General features: G+C 45.1%; 1 protein-coding gene across 3 annotated transcripts in view; it reads left to right on the top strand.

The window, feature by feature from the left end:
- The window catches only part of LOC144121811 (monocarboxylate transporter 12-like), a 51669-nt gene extending 27176 nt beyond the window's left edge, over window positions 1-24493 (top strand). For 2 of the 3 annotated variants that reach the window (XM_077655216.1, XM_077655215.1), the window contains 3 exons: window positions 12518-12661; window positions 19153-20028; window positions 20133-20649. In XM_077655216.1, coding sequence (XP_077511342.1) covers window positions 12518-12661; window positions 19153-20028; window positions 20133-20350 — 1238 coding nt within the window. In that variant the 3' untranslated portion in view covers window positions 20351-20649. Of the gene's footprint in view, window positions 1-12517; window positions 12662-19152; window positions 20029-20132; window positions 20830-22376 lie in introns of those variants that run through there. The other variant, XR_013312709.1, reaches the window with a different exon arrangement.
- The last annotated feature ends 923 nt before the right edge of the window (window positions 24494-25416 follow it).

Raw genomic sequence — 25416 nt, 5'->3', positions numbered from 1 at the left:
TTCAAAGCCGCATTATACTCTTGAGCAAGCACTACTTTCGTCACACTGTCATGTGGGAACAGAAGGGAATTAAGTGGGTGTTCGAGCAGTTCCTCTCCTCTAAGCCAATTCTCGTTCGGTGAGAGAGCCAGGCCGCGGGAAGCGAGTTGAAAACTCGATTCGCCAATGTGAATGAGCACTTCATTTCACTCGGTGCCCGTCACCAACAGACCAGAGCACCTTGCATCCTCTTCGGGACTCGCCACTATTGAGCGCGCTTTGAAGGATCATTGGTCAATTTGATCATATCGCTGTAACACGATGGCACGGCAGTATTTATAGAATTCTGCAGTAAAACAATTACCATCACCAAGAATCTCTCGTACGACACATCCCACGATAGGTATCTATCGCGCGGCACAATCCACGACAGGTATCGGTCGTGCGACACATCCCACGACAGGTATCTGTCGCGTGGCATATCCCACGACAAGCTGTTGTGTCGCGCGACAGGCCGCACGACAGGTACGTTTGTCGCGTGAAAAGAGGCGCGCTAGAAGTCTGTCGCGCGACTGAACCCACGACAGACAACTTTGCTGAGGCACGCAATCTCTGTCGCGCGGCACGACTCCCTCTGTCGCACGACAGTATCTGCGACAGAAACCTGTCGTGCGACAAATGCTACGACAGGGACCTTCTTCGCACGACTAAATGCAGGAAAGATGTCTGTCGTGCGGCAGAACCAACTACAAACAACTTTTCGCGCGAAAGAACCCACGACACGAACCTTGTCGCACGACACAAGGCACGACAAGACAGCATGTCTTGCGACACGAAATTGTGTCGCGAGACAGATGCGCGACAAAAAATTCTCGTGCGTTTTTATCGGGCTGGGTATGCCAGGGGCAGATTGAGGACCATACACCCGGACATTTAGTAATGCCGTGGGGGATTGTTTCAAAGTTGTGCATAAAGTATGACTAGCGTTGCTCTCTTTCAAGGGTGTTGTTGAACCCACTATACAGTACTGTTTAACTTAATTACGTCAAATAGGTGCCTCTTCTCATTAATGTGTATTGACCAGGGAAGGTTGGGTAGAGATAGAATATGAGCGCGGTGGTTATTAAAGCTAATGTATAGAGCGTTAACCGTGCCGAACGTACTGCATACTGCACGCACTGCATTCAAGGAGGTATACTACATTGGAGGAATCACAAAGTTGCCATTGATTTTGCATTTGCAGCCTGAAGCTGTGCTTATTGCGCAGCTTGGTGTTTGTGTGTTTGCAGACCTGGCATCTAATTTTTCCACAGGGTCGGCCCCAACCACGGCTTGTTCTGTGTTTTTCAGTGTACTAGAATGTTCTGAATGTTTTTGGTCATCTGTTTAATACGTGAGGGAGAGCAGTGAAAATTTTGGCGAGGCGCTCACTTTGTTCCAGAATTTGGAAATGTTTTCTGAGTATTTTGCTCGCGTTCGGAGGGTTACTCGTGAAGGTGATTGCGAGATTTGTCCGGAGATCTGTTTCCTCGCTGTACCGGCGTCCCTCCAGTATTTGCTCTCGGTTAAATTTAGATGCCCTTTTCGAGGCATCGCCGACAATGGCAGGAGGTGGGAGGGGGGTATCGTTGCCTAATGAGGGCTTCTCACATGCGTTTGGAATTCTTTACGAAGTCCTGATCTTGAGAAAATATTCTTTTAAATGGATGTGGCTAATAGTATGGGATGCTTGTTTTCGAGTGACGAGGACGGCAGCTTTGGAGGTGTAAGTATTGTTGACGGTCCGTCGATTTCTATGTTCACCGTGGGTAAGTGAGCCTTCCTTACCAAAAATTCAACATCTATGAAGGTAATTGTGCTTTGAGAGTGCGTGTAAGTTCACGACATGTTGTGGTGGACGAGGTTGAAGTGTTCAATAAAATGTATAAGTTCTGTAAGAGTAGCGTTTCTCTAGAATGGGTTTAATGAGGCAGTCTTGCAAAACTTTAGTTGGCGTATGTGGGGGCCATCCTTGTACCCATTGCTGTGGCTTTAATTCGTAAATAGTGTTGATTGTTGAATTCACAGTTGTCATATTATTACATGATTTTTGCCAGTATTTCTAAAACACGTGGAGCGGAAACAAACAAAAAGGAGGAATGCGCTACTCCACTTGATTTAAGACGTCGACTCAAAATAAATTTATGGCTAAATGAAGCGTTTTCAACTTTAAATTTTATATATATATATATATATATATATATATATAAATATATAAATATATATATATATATATATAGCAATTGCGAAAACATTACGAATTTGACTGCTTAAAATAATATACATCGAAGTATACGCTTCGTTTAAGTAAACGTATTTATTTTACCCGACGTTTCGATCGGAGGACCGATCTTTTTCAAGAATGATATACAGTGCATGGACGCGTGTTCTTAGAGCATGAGACTTCGCACACAGACAGCTTAGAAAAGAATAGAAATTTAAGAAAAATAAAGAAAATAAAAAGGGAGTGGGAGAACGACGGAACACAACAGACACCTATGCCATATTAGGGAGGCAAATGCGGCGCGTCGTGTGCCCGTGGACTCACTGCACACACACACGCACACACGAGGTGAAAGATGGAGGCCGAGCTAGGTGCGCACGCGGCTACTGCGAGATGAAAAAGAAAAAAAGAGAGAGAAAGACAAGTAAAGAAAAAGAGGAAAGCAAAGAAAAAACGTGGGGGGCGGGGTTAACAAATGAAGGGAAGTGTTCGCCAATTGTGGGCGACTGTACCCCTCTGGCCGGGTATGTGTGGCCCTGTGCAACTCCGAAAGATAGCCGAGCGAGGGGCATAGGTTGCCACTGTCCAGTGTGGCTGCGCATAGGTGTATGTGAAAGAAATATTTGGATGTATGTAAATGAATGGAGTGATAAACCTACTCAACTAATCACTAGCGTTTACAAAAAACCCACAGACAGACAACAGTATCTTCAGTTCAACTGTTGCCACCCACGCCATTGCAAAACTTCAATTCCATACTCACAGGCTATCTGATTCAAACGCATTTGCTGTCGATCAAAAGATTTTCAAAAAATTGCTAAACACATGAGCGAACAGCGCTACCCGTCTTCTATCATCAGCGATGCCATTAAAAGGGCGGCAGCTACTAGTCATAATCACATCTCTGCGGAATCCCCGCCAACACCGCATCGCTCTAATCTAGTACTGTCATTCACAGACAACCTCCCGAATACCAACAATATCCCGAATATCAACAATATCAACAATATCAGGGAGGCACTGGTGTGGGAATGTAGGCAAAGGCCTGCGGCTGCGATGGACGTGCGACGACTTTCGCATATGTGAGAGACCCAGGCATGGGTGCAGGAGGCATCGCAACGGTTGCATCATAGCCCAAACGTGCAGCAACGGGAGCGGGCTGCATCTCAACAAGGTTGACTTGAGGAGCTACGGGAACCAGCTGCCGACGAGCTGGAAGTGCATCGGTACCTCCTGGGCGATGGTGTGCCGCAGCGCAGGAGTCAGTACCGGGGGCGAATAGTGTATGCCCGAGAGGAGCGAAAGCTGCCGGGCCACTCATCGCGTACGAAGTCTCTGATTTGACCCAACAGGTCACTGTTGGCAGCCAGGCCGGATATGTACTCGCCAAGCACGACAGATGAGCGACGAGCACTAAAGCATAGCTTGCGCAACTCATCATAGCCCTGGCAGAGGTTTTACACGGAAGCGACAGTAGTTGGACGTTTCGCCACCAGCATGTGGAAAGCGTCGTCGTCTATTCCCTTCATAATATGATTGATCTTGTCGGCCTCAGCCATAGACGGGTCGACACGTTTGCAGAGATCGACCACATCTTCGATGTAGGCGGTGAAGCTGTCCCCCGCAGCCTGAGCCCGAACCCGCAAACATTGCTCTGCGCGAAGTTTCCGCACTGCGGGACGGCCAAAAACTTCTGCAGACGTCGTCTTGAAATTAGCCCAGGTAGGAATATTAGCCTCGTGGTTCCGGAAGCAGAGGTTGGCGACGTCACTCAGATAAAATATGACGTTGTTGAGTTCCATGCGGTCGTCCAGTTGTTATGGCGACTCACCGGTTCGTACGAGACCAGCCAGTCTTCAACATCTTAATCGCAGTGCCCGCTGAATACGACGGAGTCTCGCTGCCGGACGGCACCGGAGAAGATGACGGGGGATACCACCTGCACGGCTTGGTGGTGGGCTTCCGGCTGGGCAGGCATAACGGGGGCCGGTAGCGTGCGGTTGCGGAGGTCCAGAGCGGTACGAGGACGGGGAACCAAACCTCCACCAAGCGAAGAGCGGTTTATTGTAGAGCTGAAGGGCTGGCGGCGTAACCGTTGCACAAACTGACCCTGCAGCAGAGGCACCAGCACAGACTTCTAGAGCCAGCTCGAACTCTCCAATACGCGCGGCAGCCGGTCTTCTTCTTCTTCTTCTTCTCCTCAAGTAATATGGCACATACCCACGTGGGGGGATTGGCCAAGGTATAGGGTAGAATGCCAATGAAGCATTTGCGCGGGGAAGGAAACATCAGAAGACTGAATCAAGATAAAAGAAATTGCGAAAAATAAAATGAATTCAAGAGGTATGAGTCATCCGGAATAGAATCAATCTAGCCTTTTTTGGACCTGCGAAAGAATTTTGTGTATAGCTAACAGGATAATCGATTAGTTGCACTTATGTAATCGTGAAGGTAGCCGCATACACTGCTTAACGGGAATCCCTTGGCACTCGCACCGAACGATAGAAGAACTGTAAGAGACAGAGGCAGTCCTAGGCTCGAAAGAGGAACCTCCAGATATTGCTTTCTCTGAACCGCGAACCGCCGGCAAGAGAGGAGAAAATGATCGATTGATTCAACTTGCCCACATGATACACAAAGGTTTGTCGCAGCGAACCCGCACCTGCATAAGTACAAGTTTAAGTGAGGGATTCTACATCGCAGGAGCGTCATGGACACTTCACAAAGCCTTGACTTACACCACCGGATATTCCATGGGTACTTTAGGTGTTGAAAGTCCACGGTATTCAGCAACGGATCACTCAAAGTGGCTGAAATATGTTGGAACCGCTGGAAACGTGAAGCTGCTAACAGAATGAGGTGAGGGACGGCATATATTACAGGTGCGCTGAGGGCTGACCTTGCCAATAAATCAGCCACCTCGTTAAAATAGACGCCTGAATGCCCAGGTACCCAGACCAAACGGATCTCGCGCACTGTTCTCGGAACAAAAAACCTAAGTGAACGAGTCAAGAAAGATTTTTCCGAATTTTGGAGAGAGACAATAACTGAAAGGCAGTCTGTGAGAATAAGAACCCGTGCGACATGTCTGGGAATTTTGAGAAGAGCCAAACCAATGGCCAAAAACTCTGCGAAGAATATAGGAGTATAATCAGGGATACGAACGGAGTAGCTCCAATCTAGATCCTGCGAATATATGCCAATCGCCGCCTTCTCACAGCTGCCGGAGGCATCAGTGGAGAGAACAGTATGATGTGGAAAATTCTGTAGGTGTTCAGAAAGAAGACCATTTAGGGTATGTGCGGGCATATGCTTCGCATGGGACGGGAAAATAAAGTCGTAATAGAAGACGGGATCAGCCTGCGTGTCAGCAACTCGTTGCAAGGAGATCAGATCAACCTGAAGCGGAGCTAACAGATTCTGCGTGAACCTAACTTGCGGAAGCTGATAACGTGGCCAGTGATTAGTCAAAAAAGGTGTGGTTGGGATACAAAAATTGGAATACTAACGCCTGGGGCCGGGTCAAAAGACTTGAGGAAAGTACGCACTGTTAGAAGTTGGAAGCGGGAATAGAGGTTGGGGATACGCGCTTCCAGATAAAGGACAGCGTTGGAAGCTGATTTTGGGAGCCCGAGGCATAGCCGTAGGGCACGTCTTTCCAGTAAGGCTAATGGCTGCAGCTTGTAGTTCGCGCTACCAGAGAACAAGGGGCAACCAAATTCCAGAATCGGTCTCATATAAGCCTTATAGAGCAACAGTAGCGTGTCACGACGCATGCCAAACTTCTTATTGCCAACTCGGGTCAAACGGCCCAGTGCACGTTCCCCTTTAATAACATTATTCTTAATATGGTGTCGCCAGTCCAAATTTTGGTCATAAGTAACACCTAGGTATTTAACCGACTCCACCTGCGGAATTGGAGTGGAGCGGTAGGCTAGCGAGATGTACATAGGAGCGTCGGGTGGAAATACCAGCACGCCACATTTGCTGACATTAGGTGATAAATTGATTTGGTCCAACCAGACTTCAAGAGCATTCAGATATGCCTGCAAATACCCGTAGAGCACATGAATATCATTTGCTGATGCGAAAAAAGCTATATCATCTGCGTATACATAAACTGTAATGTTAGGATGAATGGGGATGTCCCGAACTAATATGTTGAAAAGCAGCGGAGAAAGAACAGAGCCTTGCGGCACACCTCTTGATTGACCATAGGTAGTAGAACAAAAAGATCCGTCTGTACAGAAGAAAAATCTATCTTTTAGAAATTCACAAATCCAGGCGTAGAGGTAATGCGGTGGTTGTAGTTGAGCAAGCTTGTTAATGAGGACTGTGTGCTCCACGCTGTCATAGGCCTTCGCAACGTCAAGCGTCATCAAGGCCGAAACTTCTCTCTGGCGCATTGAGAGTCGTATTCGGCTCTCGAGATCCACATGCGCGGACTATATGGAACAACCGCGACGAAAGCCAATCTGTGCGGGGCTGAGGCCGTTAATATGATGAACATGCTTTGTGAGGCGACTGTGTACTACTCTTTCTATTAGCTTTACTAAATTTGAGGTTAAAGCAATCGGCCGAATATTGTCTAATGGAAATCCATTATCTGCATTTTTTAAAAGTAAAATTATTTTCGCAATTTTCCAACTGTGAGGAATCCAAGAGGTTTCCAATGACGCATTTACAATATCTAGAAGGTGAGTTGGAAAGTCGTGCGCTAAAGTCTTTAACATGCCCACAGTAATCCCGTCAGATCCCGGAGCAGCAGAGTGCATCGAGGAAACAATTTGCAGGAGCTCCGACACGTCAACCTCAGGATAGTCCGAGCTGGGGGTGAGAGTGTGCAAAGGTTCTGCTTTCTGTACCTGGAAACGTAAGGCCAGCCCCTGCGCGATGCGTTCAAGGTTTTGCTTAGCCTCCTGCGGAGACATTACCATTGACCTTATGCGATTGGAGGCCGGAGAGCTGTTATTCTGCGCCATGAATCTATAGAGAGCCTTCTTATTCTGGGGTTTTGAGAGATACGTGTTTAAATTTTGATTATAATCCTCCTTTGCCTTTTTAACAGTTCTTTTGAAACATGCAGAGAAGAACTTATAATTTATCCAATTAGCTGGGCTCTGATTATAGGAAAGGCTTTTCCAGGCTGCTTTTCTACGACGATAATCTTTCTCACACTCCTCCGTCCACCAAGGAGACGGCTGTCTGGCAGGAGCAGTAGTGCACACCGAGAATACAGAACTCTCAGCAGCATCTTGCAGAAAGGTAATTGTCCGCTGAGCTCTTTGTGCTCGACCTGAGCTAACTATGGAGGGGAGTGAGGCAGATATCAATTTTTTGTACATAATGTGGTTTAGAAATTTCATGGTTGCACCACCTTTTCTGATAGGCGAGGATATAATAGAAAACGTTATTGGAAAGTGGTCACTAGATGTACCTGATTCTTCAGTTGACCATGCAGATACGCCAACCCCACGAGATGCTAATGTTAAATCTATGATTGAACGGGATCCTCCACGCATAAAGGTTACTGCTCCGGAATTACAGCAGCGCACTGCATTCATTGACATCCAGGACCACAGAAGCTGGCCGCAGGAGTCAGAGCGACTATCCCAGGCACCGTGGTGCAAATTAAAATCTCCTGCGATGACTGTGCTGTTTGCGCCGCTCAGTAAGGTGTCCAAACAGTCTGTCCTGTGAACACCGATTGGGAAGTAGACGTTAGCAATAGTGACTTTGGCGCACTGTGGAAGGGAGATTTCAACCGCCAACAACTCACAGTCAGGGCGCATAACTGTCTGCGAGATTGATGCCCGGTGACATATTTTCGTAGAGATCATAGTTATTAACCCACCACCCCTGCCATTAACGCGATCTACCCTGAAAACACGAAATTTTTTAAATGTGAATGATTTAAGTGGAGAGAGCCACGTTTCTTGTACAATCACAATATCTGGATTATGTTTATGAAGAAGTAATTCAAGATCCGGTAAAGAAGAAAGTACGGAGCGACAATTCCACTGCATAACTTTTAGACCCGCCATGATTACCGACTGGTTAAAGAGGCATCAACAGCCTCCTTCAGCACATCAGTTTGGGGAATTAATTTGGGGGGTCCTTTCTTTGCTTTGACTTGCGGAACAGCTGACTTCGAGGGTGAGGAAGAAGCTCGACGCTTCTGGGAAGTGGTGAACATTTCAACGTCCATGCTACAAGGATCAACGTGAGCGACACTGTCAGGAGCGCTGTTGGCAGGCGGTACTTGGGGCACGGTAGGAGGCGACATGGAATGACTCTTACTAGCAGCACTCGGGAGTGATGCCGGCGTAGCCGCCGAAACATGTGATTCAGTAGGCAGATATTGGCCAGTAACAAGTTGAGATAGAGCCTCGGTGAAACTGCCCAGCATTCGCTCGACCACCACAGAAAGAGCCTGTTCTACTGAGGACACTATTGAAGTAGTCAAACTTGACGGTATATCAGCAACAGAGCTTCGCGCACGGCTGGCATATGTATTATCCCTCCGATCCAGAAGTGCATAAGCATCTGCTCTCGAACATCGTTTCGCTTGAATGATATCGAGCAGGCTTTGTTCGTCGGCTCGTTTCGAGCAGTTGACATCATCAGCTGAGTGGTTGCCCTTGCATAGGCAACACTGGGGCTGATCAGAGGCGCAGCTGTCATCTGAATGCCCTTCTCCACAAACCCGGCAGCGGGTCGCCGACTTACACGCTTTACCACTGTGACCGAAACGCCAACAGTTGTTGCACTGAAGAGGACGGGGCTGCAGAGGGTCCACACGATACACTATCGGCCAAACCTTGAGTTCAGAAGGACAGGAGGAACCAGCAAACGTAGTGATAACTGACTCTGTCGCAACACGCACACCATTGAATTCTCTACTGCACCGGTAGACAGAAAGAACCCCCACACCTGCATCCTGAAACTCCTTCAGTATATCCTGCGGGGAAGATGCTGGGTCCACGCCACGAACAATACCTTTGGAACATGCGAGCTGTTCCGGGATGAAGGCTTTAACCGCTAAGGACTGAAATATTTTGCACTGGAGCAGGTCTGTGACACAATCAATGTCAGCGGACCTGCAAACAATGCCTCTCCGGCCGAACGGTCGCACCTCAGAGATCTGGAGGTAGTGGGTAGTGAGAGATCTTAGCTCCTGCGGAAGGACCTTGGGGCTTTTCATCTTGATCGTTCCCTCACCGATCGGCACGAGAGCCACAGGGATGATGTCAATTCCATTTTTACGAAAATTTTCTAGCGGCAAGCTTTGGGTGGGCAAGCTGGCAAACCAGGTTGCCGTCCCTCCACCCGGGGAGGTCAGCGACATACCTGAGCCAAACGCAGCCTCAAATGCACATTAACCTGGCCTACAGACCTAACCTGAGACCTGGCCAAATCCCCCACACAGAACGGCCTCACCAGAGATGACCACGTAGGCACCACCAGGACACCACAGTTGAGCTCGAAGCCAAGCACCAGCCGGTCGCCGAGGCCGGCCGAACCTCTTCATCGTCGTCGATGGTGGCGCACTCTCGACTTCTTCACCGAAACCAAGGTGCATAGGGGAATGTTAATTTTTTTTTAATGTGTTATGCTTATCAGAGGGATAATAATACTTAGATTATTAAATCGCTTAAAAAATTACTTATAAAGCAGCAGAAAAAACAACCATGCCGCCGGTGGGACGCGAACCCACGACCTCCGAATATCGCGTCCGGTGCTCTTACTAACTGAGCTACGGCGACGGCTGTCCAATCTGCTGCTCTCGTGGGTATTTATGTTTACTGGGTGTAAGCGAGCCTTGAGAGTGTTCACCAGCGCCACCCTCGACCATAGCGGCGGACGTAGCACGTCCTATAATACCGCGAGCGTGACGTAGAACGTCATCTAACGGCGAGGGCGGAAACTGTGCGAGAGCCCTCTTATGCTACCTATGGCATCAAGACTGCCAGAACCGAGACCCTCGTTAAGCTATTAGCAGACAAGTTAAAGGAAATGAGGGGCCCGTTTGACAAATTTATGAAGGGAGCCAACAGTCACCGAAACCAAGGTGCATAGGGGGACGTTAATTTTTTTTTAATGTGTTATGCTTATCAGTGGGATAATATTACTTATATTAATAAATCGGTTAAAGAAAATTACTTATAAAGCAGCAGAAAAATGGTCGAGGGTGGTGCTGGTGAACACTCTCAAGGCTCGCTTACACCCAGCAAACAAAAATACCCACTACGAGCAGCAGATTGGACAGCCGTCGCCGTAAATCAGTTGGTAAGAGCACCGGACGCGATATTCGGAGGTCGTGGGTTCGGGTCCCACCGGCGGCATGGTTGTTTTTTCTGCTGTTTTATAAGTAGTTTTCTTTAAGCGTTTTATTAATCTAAGTATTATTATCCCACTGATAAGCATAACACATTAAAAAAAATTAACGTTCCCCTATGCACCTTGGTTTCGGTGACTGTTGGCTCCCTTCATAAATTTGTCAAACGGGCCCCTCATTTCCTTTAACTTGTCTGCTAATAGCTTACCGAAGGTCTCGGTTCTAGCAGTCTTGATGCCATAGGTAGCATAAGAGGGCTCTCGCACAGTTTCCGCCCTAGCCGTTACATGACGTTCTACGTCATGCTGGCGGTATTATAGGACGTGCTACGTCTGCCGCTATGGTCCAGGGTGGCACTGGTGAACACTCTCAAGGCTCGCTTACACCCAGTAAACATAAATACCCACGAGAGCAGCAGATTGGACAGCCTTCGCCGTAGCTCAGTTGGTAAGAGCACCGGACGCGATATTCGGAGGTAGTGGGTTCGGATCCCACCGGCGGCATGGTTATTTTTCTGCTGCTTTATAAGTAATTTTCTTTAAGCGATTTATTAATCTAAGTATTATTATCCCACTGATAAGCATAACACATTAAAGAAAAAATTAACGTTCCCCTATGCACCTTGGTTTCGGTGACTGTTGCCTCCCTTCATAAATTTGTCAAACGGGCCCCTCATTTCCTTTAACTTGTCTATATATATATATATATATATATATATATATATATATATATATATATATATATATATATATATATATATAAGAGGTGCTTGACTGCTTAAGATAATATACATCGAAGTATGCGCTTCATTTAAGGAAACATTTTTATTTTAGTCGACGTTCAATCGGAGGACCGATCTTTTTCAAGAGAAATTCCTCCGATCGAAACGTCGAGTAAAATAAGAATGTTTCCTTAAATGAAGCGTATACTTCAATATATATATATATCTATCTATCTATCTATATATATATATATATATATATATATATATATATATATATATATATATAGTCTGAGGTGGCAGCGCAATTAATCGTGAGAGACTGCTGGGGAAAAGCGCCCTGGGTCACAAGCCAACACAAGCAACCCAGCTTCCATCGATGGCACCACCTGCCATAGAAGGGCAGTGCCGCATCGGTCGACCACTGAACCACTGCGCCGCTGACGTATGATTGTAAAAGAGAGAATGACCATCGCGCATACAAATGGACATTAACCCATTATGCTATCGTATCTACGGACATCTGTGAACACTGGGTATGAGCACCGGAACCGCACTGAAAACCAAAATTCTAGCGCACATAATTTGCGTTTGGCCTAACTGCGCAGATAGACCATCTTTTTTTAAATTTGAAATTTTATTCACAGGTGGTTACAAAAAAAAAACACTATGCTGAAGAAGGTTCAAGAATGAAGGACTATATCGGGCAAATCTGCTACTTGGAGATTATCACTCACTTCTGCAAAAAGCAACTTCTGCACGCATTCATTGGCTGGAATAGTGCCAGGACACAGTTGCCCTGTTAATGTTTAACGTGCACTGACATCGCACAGCACACGGCGAATGCCTGAGGCGACCTAATGCAAGCCTAAAGTTTCTCCAAGAAGCGGACAAGTTACATATTAGCGGGTGAAGTTGAGATGTCGCAAATTTAGTGTTGCCCACAGAAATCACATGATATAGGGTGCGAAAACGACAGAATTTTTATTGCACTTGCAAGTCATGATCTTAATGTTCCACTTGATTGATAGATGTGGAGATGTGCATATCGTTCGTCGTATATTTTACAACTCAGCCCAATAAGCGGCGGCTCTGAAAATATTTATTTGCCAATTTTGGATGCCAGAAGAAGGAGCGTTTAGTTTTGTCGCGTTTGGGTGTGGAACACTGTAGAAATTGGTGCCTATTCGATGCCTAACTCCACACGCATTTGCAGGTCTTCTTGTCACTCAGATGCAGCACAAGGTGTCAGTCCATGATATCAGTCTTATAGGAGGTTTTCTGGCTTCTACCGGCCTTGTGGCTTCTGCATTCGCCCCCAGCATTGCGTGGATGACATTCACATTTGGCGTGATATACGGTAAGTTCAGGAGTACTGTAGGCTGAATCATTCAGCTGTTTTCCTAAACAAAGTGCAATGTAGTGCACAGCTAGAACAGGTAGATGATGGGTGGGGTGAAAAATACTTGAGAGCTCGTTTAGGTACCTTCTGCATGTGGTACTTGGTTTCTTCTTTAGAATTTTTAACGATTGCTTATTCTATTCGGTTCTAACTTTCCTTGTGCCGTTTTAAAGTTCTTAGCTTCATTAATCTTCTTATTTAGTTGTGGCTTTCTAGATTAATATTTTTATCACTTTTATTTTAAGGTGCACTATTTTCTTAATGAAGGTTATGGTTGGCCCTTTGTTACAGGCTGTACCGTGATGTTTCTCGTTTATCTCACGTTATTGTTGTTCATTATTTATGAGACTCTGAGACTGCTACAGTGGACTGGTACAAACAGCTGCGTTGGTCACCTAGTTTATGGAGATCATTGACAGAATTTTATAGCTTAGCATTAATAGTGGGCATCCCCAGATTTAGCCGTTGTGTCTTTGTATATTTGGTTGCTTATCTGTTGCCTGTTTTGTAGCAGGCTGCTCATCTGGTTATCGTGGCAGAGGTCTGAGTGCAATGAATCGTTAGAGGTTGCTCTGGAACCTCAGACTCAACCACACCCCAGAAACCGAAGTCCTACCAACAGCAGGGAGTTGGCGCGTCGCTTAACAGCAGCACCACTGCACGAGGAGCGGGATGAGAAATACCACACATCTACACTCTACAGATCTGAACCAGTACTGCTACAGATGTGAACTAGAAAATCATTAATTTCGCATATATGGACATTAACGCACTATTGCTGTCCGAACAACTGGCTTACGTGAACACTGGATTTGATCACCGGAACCGAAGTTTGCAATGTGCATTTGGCCTGGATATGCAAATCGACCATCATTTTTGTTTCGTACAATAAGCTGTTTCCGCCGAAGCAAATTTCAGTTACCTATAAAATAATCACGCTCTGATGATGACGTGATAATTATTGGTATCCGTTTTTCATCATTATGAAAAGAAAGGCTTGAAGGATTATAGTTCCCGATTTCATATTCCATCCTAAACTGATGAAATAAAAGGAATGTTTAAATATTGCGGTTCCATCTTCTTATTCTTCAAGGCCTGATATGTCTACGCCTCGACATATTCAGGGTTAATGCGAGATAACGACTTAAGAGCGTCATTCTCAGGGCCTTTGCTTACGAAAAAAAATTGATGCATTGCTAGCCTAAAAGGAGCATTTTCGAGCCTCCACAAAAACGGGACCATTCGTTTTCATAGTCTTTATATTGTCCTGCTCATAAAGTACAACGCTCCAGTTCAGAGATCTTGTTAAATAAAAGCAGGTTCGATAATGAAGTTATAGTGACGAGAGCGAAAACTGGACCATGCCATACTAGTGAAAAGCTCGCTATCCGCACTATTGAACCTTCAAGGAAAATATACTATAGGCTCGCATTTAACTGTTATCACTGGAAAGATCTCGAACTGCTGTTTAATAAAGGTAATGTGTAGGCGCACCAATTAGTTTGATATACGGGGAAGAATTTACATTGCATATCAATACGCGTAAGTGCAGAAGTAGACAAAGATATGCGTAATATTTCACTTAGTAGGCGTGCGGTGTCATCTAACAATCCCGAAAAACGAAAACAATTTTCTCGCTGAACCGATGTATTTAAAGATTAGTTTATTCTGCAAACGATAAGAGAGTTAAATACTCTCACCCCCCGTAGAGCAGAATGCCCGCCAGTCCGTCATGCTGCATCATGCTCAAAGCATTTAAGCTGGTTGCTCTTTCCTTTATGGCATTATACGCAAATCTCTTCGGGCTTCTTTTGCTTGCGCGTTATTACTCGACATAGATCTTTTTCGCTGCTCAAGCAACCGAACATGCCTGGTGTCCCTTTTCTAGGGGAAAAAAGAACTGTATGCGGCAATACCCTCATACAGGCTTCGTCATACAAATGTGTAAGAATCTGTACAATATTGTGATCATATTTGTGGCAAATGTAGAACTTCGTAAGAACGTTGGGATTAGCTTGACATTTGTATGACAAATTTGGGTGGGGTTATTGCATCATACAGGTCTTTACACTAGGGTTGGCATATGGGCATGAATACGACACCTTGTTCCGCGCATTGTAATCGATGTCGCGTTTTCATTTTCGTTCGAAATACTGCTGCTGTCATTCTTCCCTCTTTATCACTTTCATTGTTTTTATTTTCCTTGCATATTGCTCGAACATTGGATACGTTTTGTATTGCCTGCTAAATTTGCAATATTTTGCTAACCCTTTTTTAGATAATTTTTTTTCTTGCAATGCTTTTTTGTTATTCCGTTTCTAATCTCTTGTAATCTTTTTCACTTGGTTTGCATTTCGTTCATGTCATTCTCAGACTGTCCAGCCCCGCCCAAGGCCTTATACTAAGGTGCGCAGTGTCTTATAAATAAGCACTTTTTGCGCTTTCCGATACGACACCTTGCACATAAGACGAGTTAGCAGCGCTGTAGCAGTGCAGTTAAGTTTTGATTAAGGTCTCTCTAACTAAGAAGGTGGCACCGTTCCTCTGCCTTGTCGGATTTGTCTTACCTTTCCTTTACTTTCATGGTCAAGAAAGCTTCTTAAAAGACTGAAAACTTCTGAGTGCACATAAAGAAACGCGGGCCTTAACTATTGCTTTAGGCGGGAATCTGAAACTCAACCGTTTTTTTTTCTCACTCAGTAGTTACCGTTTTCAGCATTGCAATCGCGATCTACTACTACGTGACGATGAATACATGCGGATGATTTAATTAACACCACCACCTACAGTGCGTCGCATAAGCCGTTGTAAGCATGGTGGGAGAAACGTGCCCCTACTGGGTGGCGTGTGACCGGACGAGAAAACCGCCACTATACGTGCTACAACGAGCTCAAGGGCCTACGCTGTGCGCACATTCTGTCCGCTTCCCTACGGAGCAGCAGCACGCGCAGGGAAAATTTGCTCCCTCAGTCATGAGTCCGTGGCCTCAATGTTGAGAGGTGCCTGTTTTCCGTATTAAGACGCCCAACTCTATAAAAATAGCTGCCACGTCGCTCAATTTCTAAACAGCATCAATTCCGAGTTCTGAGACACGTCGCCCATTCGAGAAGACAATGCGCGTCGCTCGTCGCCTTGAAGCGCGCAAGGAAGGTGCGTCCGATGATTTGCTGCTTTTTTTGGAAATTTGAACAGCGGTTTCACATTCATGCGCGCCTTGCACAAACTGGAAGCACTGCAGGCGCGTTGCACGCTCTCTCGCCTCATTTTATACATATCACCAGGCTCTGGAGTGCTTCTCATAAATGTAAATTTTTTAGGCGTGCTCGGCCCAAGCTTCCAAAGTTACATTGTAATGCAACTCTGGGTTTAGAGATGGCTGCTGGAATTATCTGCCGGGTAGAAGCTGGTCCGGCCCAAGTTTCAATGGTAGCGTGCAATATAAGTGAATATATAATATATAAGGAAGTGTGCCTCTAACCGGAAAGACTGGTTTCAGAGAGAAGAACGCGAAATACGGATCGAAATCAGGCGCCTTTTGCATGTGCTTCCATAGAAACCTTAAATGTGTGAGCAAAACTAGCGGTGCCAGTACTGCCTTTCGTGCCCGCGTAGTGGGTATGATGACATTAAACACCCTCGCCGCGGGTGGTCGTTGGACCAGATTTCTTCCACCGTAATCCCGGGTCATTTGCTAGCTTGCCTTCTACTAAAATATAACGGGTGTCACCGCGACGGTGATCTGCAGAGACCGCTCCTCAGTGCGACTGCGTAGTGCGACTATGGCTGCGGTCTGGCGTCGTCCTGCGCATGAGCGAGTGTTTAGAATATTTTCTGGAAGAACAAAAGTTAATACCAGCGTTTGTAAAATCACTCTTACGGGAGAGCACACAAATTAGTAAATGCAAAACAGAGGAGCATTGCGGGAACACAAGAAAATGGGGGCAACTCTTTCTAGGGGAATATTAGTCGCGATGAGACAGTGTGAAGGCGGCTCTAGCCGGTGTCTGAAGGAAATGATGTCGTCAAGCTCGTGTTCCTCGTGCTCATTGCCTAAGGCCGTTGTCACCGACCCAGCGGAACGAGCAGAATGCACACAATGGTAAAGGTTAAGAGCGAAAAAAGAAATTGTTTGGCTTATATTTTTTATAACGGTCTACCAAGAGGGTTTCGGCACTTACGCGTAGAGATGTCGCATCCTAATTTGTAGAATCGTATGCATCAAAAGAATTCATTTTTATCAGCACTTGGTCTGGAGTTTCATCCCAACTGTAATATGCAATTGTGAAGAATTCTTTTACAATATTTTAGGAAAGAAAATGATTTTTAAGGTAACGCACAAAGAAAACAATTAAGACGACCTTCAGAACACAACCCCGCTATATATTTTTCACTGTGAGACGGCACAAAAGCACTGCATAAACGTGGTTGCTATGAGCTATCAAATCCGATAGACACCAACCAGCTGCTCACTTGCAACAGGAGTGATAACTTTCAATCATTACAGTTTACTCTATCTTTTTACTATCTGTCAAACTACACAGAGCACTCATCAGGGACTGTATTGTGAGTTTCGTCCTTTTACAAACCGTAATTTTCGGCCACATCCGACTGATAAAAACGCTGTAAAAGGATGTAGCGGCTTGGATGTAGCTCTGACTATCGAGGAAACCACACCGCACGGTTTCGTCGACACCGTACACACTGTAGTCAACCATAGCAGATGCTCAAGGACCCGAATGAGATAAACAACCAACTTGACGGCACGCTTTGAACCGGAGTCTCCCTGCTCACAGTGAACTCTTCGCAAGTTACTCCGTTTTTCGGCACCTAAACTGAGTATATACCGTACCGTCTTATCTTACGCATTACAAATTGGATAAAAGATAAATTTGGTCTGTTTTTTTTCTTTCGCTGCACGGATAGGTAGCTCCTCAGCCCGAGGAGCACCGCTTTGTTCCAAAAATGTTTCACTTTATGAAATCCAGACGGCATCAGTTACGCTGGAGTTACCATTGCGTGTGGTTTTCGTATGTCGAACCAAATTATATAAGCGTAATGCTAGTGTTTGCTTCTTGCAAGCGTGCATTCGCTGCTCTGGCAGAGCGTATCCCGCATCTCGATCATGTGCAATGCGTTGCAACATGAAACCGCTCTTGATGGGATGGTAAGTTTCCTGGGTCTAGTAACTGCACCGACGTGTTTGACATGCCTGAGGAGGTTTTCGGCATTCATTACGGTTCTCGATAGCCGCAGTGCTGCGGCTCTGCGTTGAGCTCGCGAGATAGCTCGCAAAGTTCTTAGGCGTCAGTGTGAATTCGCAAACTTAGTGCCAGGCCGAAGCTCTCAAAAGTACGTCTGCGGAAACGCAAAAAGTGTATATGAAGACAAACAGAGCAAGAAGACTTTTTAGCTCATCCCTTTGATGTCTTTTTACTCTAGATGAGTGACAAATCCAATAGCTGCACCTCGTGGTTGTCGCAGTGACTGTATAAAAGGAAAGTAAAACGTAAATTGCCATCTGCACAACGGCCTGATCAGAGCAAGAACTTACATTTAGCGTCGACACAGTTACCAAGTCTTCATGACGTCTTGCTGGTTCAGCACGGCAGCAAGTCAGGGCGCGCCAAACATTTCCTTCTCTGCTGCTTTTTCCCCTCAAGATCAATGTAAAATGCTGTGTTGTGCAAACAAGCCAGCAGAATTTTACGTTCCATCAGCGACCGGCGGGTTCAGTGGCCGTCATCTGTGACAGCGTTGTCGTATGTGGTTGCGTTAACTGATCTTTGTTCTTAAGTAGACCTGCCGCCATTATGGTTCAGAAAATTCCATGAAAAATTTTTATTTACTTTATTTCACTGGGTAAAAGAAGCAGCTTTTGATTAGCTGTTTACTGTGACATCTGAAGCACAACTAAAATATCGCTTTTATTTTGCCGTGTTCTCCATATAAGCAAAGAAAAACACTGTTGCTGAGCATTTCGTTGCAGAAACTGAAAGGCAGTAACATTCTTCCGCCGCTCACTGGCGCAGCAGAAATGGCATGCGCTTCCCGCATTTCAACCAATCGGGTGTGACTTCAAATCATGTTTTCGAAAATGACTGAAAGTCAGATTACGGGCCTGTGTGGTGAAAATTGTTGCCGAAAAATATCTGCAGGAGACAGCTCCGTAACGTAGAACAAGAGGCTCAGACTTTTGTCCTCGCATGAAATAAACTGGCTAAAGCCACGCTTTGTGAGTGGGGCATTTTGCAAAGAGCGACTCGAACTTCGGCGTCCCTTCCAATCCAGCTTTCAGAAACCATCATAGGCTATCGCGGTAGCGTGTTCATTCGAAAAAGCCACGGTAAATTTGGTTACAAATAGATTATTACAAGTAAGACCCAGCTGGCTCGAGCCATACATAAACACTAACCACATACGGCTGATATTTTTCGTCCCACATATTGCAGGTACCGGTTTAGGTGTTTCCTTGCTGGGCCTATGCTTGTACCTGCTGCTCTACTTCGACGACTACCGTGGGACTGCCACTGCTATCATGTGGACTTTCAGAGCTACGTCAGGGATGGCCGCCACGAGGCTGCTCTGGACACTCACAGCGATTTACGGAATGCAAGGATCTCTCCTCATAACTGGTGGCCTTGTATCGCACGTTGTTCCCCTCATCTTGCTAATAAGGCACCCTCGACCTTGCAGGCTGCCCTTATCAAGCCTGGCAGCATGTGTGACAAAACTTTGCAAAGATTCAAACAAACAAGTTGTTGACATTTATGCCAGAGAGGAGAAGACAAATCATTCACTCCGAAATCAGCAGCCCCGACAATTCTGTGTGTCCGAGGAAAAACCGGCCAACATTGGGCAGCTTGCTCTAGAGAGCTTTCAATCTCTACCCTTCTACGTGTTAGTGTTTTATTCAGTGATCTCCGAGTACGTGTTTGTGACATTCTCGATAACCATCGTTGCCTATACTGTGGACAAAGGATGGACGCTTGATCACGGTAATCAGATTGTGATCTACAATGCGGTAGGTCTCCTCGTTGGACGCCTGGTGGTGCCTTTTGCTTCGGACAAGATCCGCCACAGCCGCTGCCCTCTGGCTATCGCCACCTTCTTGACCGCCGCCGGCTGTTTTCTCCTTTTGCCCCTCGTGACGAACTTCGGTGAGCTCGTGGCCCTAACGACTATATTAGGGCTAGCCCAAGGGTACATACTGTGCATTAAGACTGTTCTGATCGGGGACTACATGCCGGTGATTAAGGTTAGCTTCTGCTGTGGAGTCGGTGGCCTGACAACTATTCCAGTGTGGCTTTGCGGACCAGCAATCATTGGTGAGTCCGCTATGGTTTTTTATTATTTTTCAGTACTGTGCCAAAAAGAACAAGCTTGCGGCTCAGCGAGTTGAAACTTTTGCTTCTTCTGTTGTCTTTTCCAGGCTTCTTCCGTGACACGAAGGGCTCCTATAATTTTCTCTATGTGGTCTTCTCCGTACTGTCTATACTCATGGCGACGATGCTAACGCTCCTAGCCTGCAGAGACAGAGCTCAACGAAGACGGTATTCAGTGACATGTCTTAACATGAACGAAGAAGACGAAAAGACTCCCATGGATACGCTCAATACGCAGAGCACAGAGAACGGCGTGAAGAGCTAGCACTGTGTGCTTTCAGACGAAATGACTTCTTTGTCACCGTTTATGATAACCGTGAAATAATTTTCTAGGTTTTATCACCGCTTATTCACCGGATCATGCTCAGGGTGAAAAAAAAAGTAAGTTACAGACAGCGTTGAAAAATATTCTCTCGTTACTTCAGTGCAGAATTTTCAATGAACTTATCACGGTAATATTTCCAGTTTTTAGTAGGATGATGGTTTGGCTTATGGGGGTTTAACGTCCCAAAGCTACTCCGGCTATGAGGGACGCCGTAGTGAAGGGCTCCAAAAGTTTCGATTACATGGGGTTCTTTAACATGCAGAGATATCAGACAGTACACGGGCCTCGAGAATTTCGCCTCCAGCGAAATTCGACCGCCGCTGCAGGGATCGAGCCCGCGTCCTTCTGGTCAGTTGCCGAGCGCCATAACCACTGAGCCACTGCGGCGGCCTTTCCTAGGATGAAGTTCGCAACAGAATGTAAGGAAACAAATATACGCGAATTATATGTCACTACAGCCATACATATCGGAAAACTAAATTTCCGCGAAGTATTTAAACAAGATTGTCCCTAATTTTAACTTTTCTTTGATAAACATGCTAATTCCTTTCTAGTTTCTCAGTCGTTCAATTTACAGTGTTAGTTTTTTTAACGCGCAGGATGCGACTCCACATAAGTGGTGGCACTTGTCGATTATATATATTCTGCAATCTTTCGCACCTACTAGTGGTATTATGCGCTGGAAAATGCGGATGCGCCAGGCGTTCAGTCGTTCAAATACAATCGGGAGAATACCGTTCTCCAGGGAGTGAAGGCAAGTTAGCGTAACGATGGGACACTGACGCCAGCTTCTAGAGCCTTATGGCGTTCACACGACAAAGATCTCTCGCATAAGTGTTCTGTTAGTCCTACATTGCTCTAACCACACCCAGCGTATGTAAGCTTGCCTCGCACAAGCTGCAGCCAATAGGAGGAAGCTCTGGTAAGTTCGGTGGAGCGTGGCGCGAGTTTTAACCAATGAGGGGAGGCTGCCCGGACATCTAGGCCCGTAACCTTTTAGCGTCATTGCAACCTACTTTCCATGGCAGGTGGCAGTTTAATTTATGACTGATCTCGAGAGGCTGATCAGAAAGAGCAAAATCGGTTGCAAAATTCTTGCCGGTAGCTGTGTTACGACCAGCCACCTGGCAGTGCAGTGGCGCACCGCTTAGCAGCTGCGCCACTGAACTGATAGTGGTATGGGGACTCGCCGCCATCTTTAAATGTTAAGTAAAGAATGACCAGTTCTGCAAATATGGGCATTAATCACCAAAGCTATCTCGTCATACCTTAAAGGTGCGTGATTAAAGAATTGAAGCTGGGCTAGTTGGTGCTTTTGATCCAGAGACTGCGACATATTACTAGCGTTAAAATACACACGAAGGATAGAGAGCGTCTGTCCAGTGTGTTTCTGCTCTCAGTCCTTTGTGCGTATTCTAACGCAAGTAATATGTCGCAGTCCGTGGACCTTAAAGACGGAGCTTAAGTTTACCCTCGGATTGAAGTATCAACACTTGCTTTAGCACGTCTACTAGGTTAAATACATTAAACCACTCTTTTTTTCTTCCACTCCCGGCTGCTGATAATATCGTACCAAACAACGGAAACTAGGATCATCCTTGCAGCAATTACAGTGTCAGCCGATAACGTCGTCGAGTCAGTGAAAGCATAAAAGAATACCGGTATGGATTTAAGATGTGCTCGGCCCAGTTTTTAAAAAGTTAAATTCATTTCGGCGACCTCATGGTCTCTTGTAGTGAGTATGCCAGAAAGGCAGACTATGTTTGGCGCAGTGTCGTGCAATAAACAGCAGTTGAGAGACTCGATTTATCTCCTCAATTAGTACTGTTACTCTTTCAAGAAAGAAGTGAGGTGGGAATATCGATGCCATCACTTGTCACGTACGCGTACAGCCTCTCTCCTCATGCAGTGATGATGTCCGTTAAACAGGCATCAGTCGATCAATCGAACCATTTTATTTTTTCAGAAGGAAAGCTGCATGGTCTCCTGAGCTAAAAAGGTACTCAAGGAGGTTTACTGAGGCCCAAGCGACGACTACATTGCAGTAGCAGTCAAAAAGAAGGCACAGCTCTAAAAAATAGATGCACCAGCAATAATAATAAAATAATGAGTTGAGAAACAAATCAAACAATCAAATAAATGTTGGTCATTACGCAAAAAATAATTTTGCCCGAAATCTGGTAATTACGTCATAAAACAATAAACTCGCCAAAGACAACAAGATGCTTTTTTAGCTCCAAAAACAAAGACATGATTAACATTGAATATTACAGTAGAAGATCACTGAATAAAAAATCTAGTACTTACATCGTAAAGTGTGGGCACAAACAAGGCAATATAACGCTTTCTACAGTTCCAACAACAAAGAGCTGAACTCTGTTCAATGCAAGCCTGCTATGCGTGTGAATGTGCTGGGTAGTAGAGAAAGATGGTTAGCCAAAGACTGGCGTATGTAAAATGTGTGGAAATGAGGAATTTTCTATATATCCAGATTTTTAGTAGGTATATTAGCGCTTCGGCGCTGTAAACAAGCCAGTCAGGCTATGTGGTTAGTAACTGTAGCAGTGGAACAATAAAATAATTTAGGAAGCCGCATTCATAAATGTGTTTTACACGAACTGTATCAAAAACCTAAGAGCATTTATTTTAGTGCCTATATATGTTCAACTTTCCCAATAATGCGAAATATTCGATTTTGAATCGTGAGAAATCTGTTTAAATTTCCTTTTGTGACTGCACACCAAATAAAGGTACAATAAAACAAATAAGAGGTAAACAATGCTTGGTGCTCTGAACTTCTGTCTTCCGGGGAATTATGCTTTGGTAGCGTGACAAACCTGCCGTAATCGAAGATAGTTCCTTTTAATGTTCATTAATATGAGTGTCCCAGCTTGAATTTGTCGAAAATATACACCAAGGTATTTATTGTAGTGAAGGATTTCTATTTACTGGTAATTAAGCTGAAATGAGTGGTTAGCTGGAACTTCCTAATTTCTAGCTCAAAAATTAATTTCTTTTTGTTTTGGCGCATTAACTTCAATTCGATTTACTTTTGACAATCTTGCCAAGTTTTACAGAACCTCGTTGCTTTTAAGCACTGAATCATTAATGTTCAAACAAGAAATTTACAAAGTTCTCTCATCAGCACAATAATAAATTGTATTGTACTATCTACACTTTCAATATAATTGAAAGTCTGCCCTGCGGGACACCGTATTTAACTGTGAGAAGCAATGAGTTATGTTTATTTAGGTGTACAAACTATGATCTATTTTTAAGGTAAGAATTAATTCAGCCTTATCACCACCCTGGAATTCCATAGAAATGGAGTTTTTTTATTAGAATTTTGTGGTCAAGGCAGTCAAATGCTTTACTGAAGTTCAGGAAAAAAGTTACTGTTAACATACTTTCTTCTATATTTTGCAGAATACTTTCCTTTAATGCTAATAGAGCTGTTCCACAAACCCAAATTGGACTGCAAAAAATTGGTCACTCAGAGAAACAGTTTTCCAGTGCTTTGCTGAAAACTGGGTGGACGGATAGTTGATAGCCTTTATTAATTTTGCAGCTATACATCGCACGTCCCTGGACAGCACCACGATGAAAACCGCTACACTGTTCATTAGTTTGTGTCCTATATGAAAAAACAAACACAATATAGCTGCACTGCCAGAGTCAGAAGTGTAGCCTCGCGCCATCTTCTTCGTTTTTGAGTAGGGCATATACTAGCCAGACATCATGCGACCATTTGCACCCATTTCGTGACGCAAGCCTGCGTTCTCACTACATTTCTCTGGGATATAATATGTTTACTCGTTGCAAGAGCAAAATTTTCATTGGCAGTATATCGCTGGTAGTGTTTAGGTGGTGCGTGCGATGTGTGGCAAAAGCTATCGTCAACTTGTGGGTCCGCTACGTTGAATTTCTCTGATTGCCCGCAGGTGCTTTCGTCACATGCTGCCATGAAAATGTGTGCAGGCCGAATAAAGCGGAAAATGATTGTTTGACCCTGACAGAATACTTCTCTTGATTAATTTTATCAAAGATGGTACCAGAACAAATGTATCGACAGGTACTCTCGTTTGTCAGGTGCCGCGCTAACATTGCTCTTTCTTAAAGTACCATCTGGGCAGCATTCTTTTGCACCCTGATGGTTTCTTTCTTTTGCAGGCCAGCAATTATGGTCGGCTGCGGCAAGAGTGTGAGTGGCAACTTTCTGGTTGTGTTCTTCGCCTTCTTGGCACAATTCGTGGGCCAACGGTTACACATCGCCAGACAAAAAAAATGCTCTTGTTAGCAGCACCAGTTGCCAGAAAAGCTGGCGATTCCCCCCAGAACACGTTAGTCTAATTTGGTCTGTCACTTCACGAAGCTGAAGACACATCAAGAAAGCTTGTGAATATCTGGTTCGTATTATAGTGGGCTTCCATCGATCAACTACGGGTTTTAAACCTCTGGTAACGAGAATTTTATAATACAGAATATTTGTGGATAAATTTAAAAACTGAGAATAAGAAGCGAGAGAGCAAAAAAACACGGCCACCGATGAGACGTCCAATCGGATTCACTGCACTTAAACGCTTCCAACGCCCTGATTCGAGGACCTTGCGAGTTTAAAATCTTCGCTACGACATTGAGTAATTTGACAAAAAATGCAGGCTGGTATTGCTCAAACACGGGAGTGCCTCAAATGAGATTCGTAGGGCACGCTACAAATTATCTGTAATCGAATAGGAAAAAAAAATCTTAATTGGTATACAGTTCTTAGAGCGTAAGCTCTGTTTCCCGCTTTTCAGGTATCAGTGTAACCCTGTGGTTCCCATGGTAACCGAGGTGTTTACATAATCGAATAAAACAGGAACAGGCGGCAGCGTGATGCCCAAGAACTACAAGCACAAACTAAGTCGATACGGTATAATATAATATTTTCTGGTACGCGTCTTATTCAGGCAGATTAGTCGCGACATTCGTGTAAAATTTGGGAGCCAACCGTTTGCTGCAGAATG

Source organism: Amblyomma americanum, chromosome 2, assembly GCF_052857255.1.
Source record: "Amblyomma americanum isolate KBUSLIRL-KWMA chromosome 2, ASM5285725v1, whole genome shotgun sequence".
Classification (NCBI taxonomy): Eukaryota; Metazoa; Arthropoda; class Arachnida; order Ixodida; family Ixodidae; genus Amblyomma; species Amblyomma americanum.
This window is presented reverse-complemented; position numbering and strand designations above follow the sequence as displayed.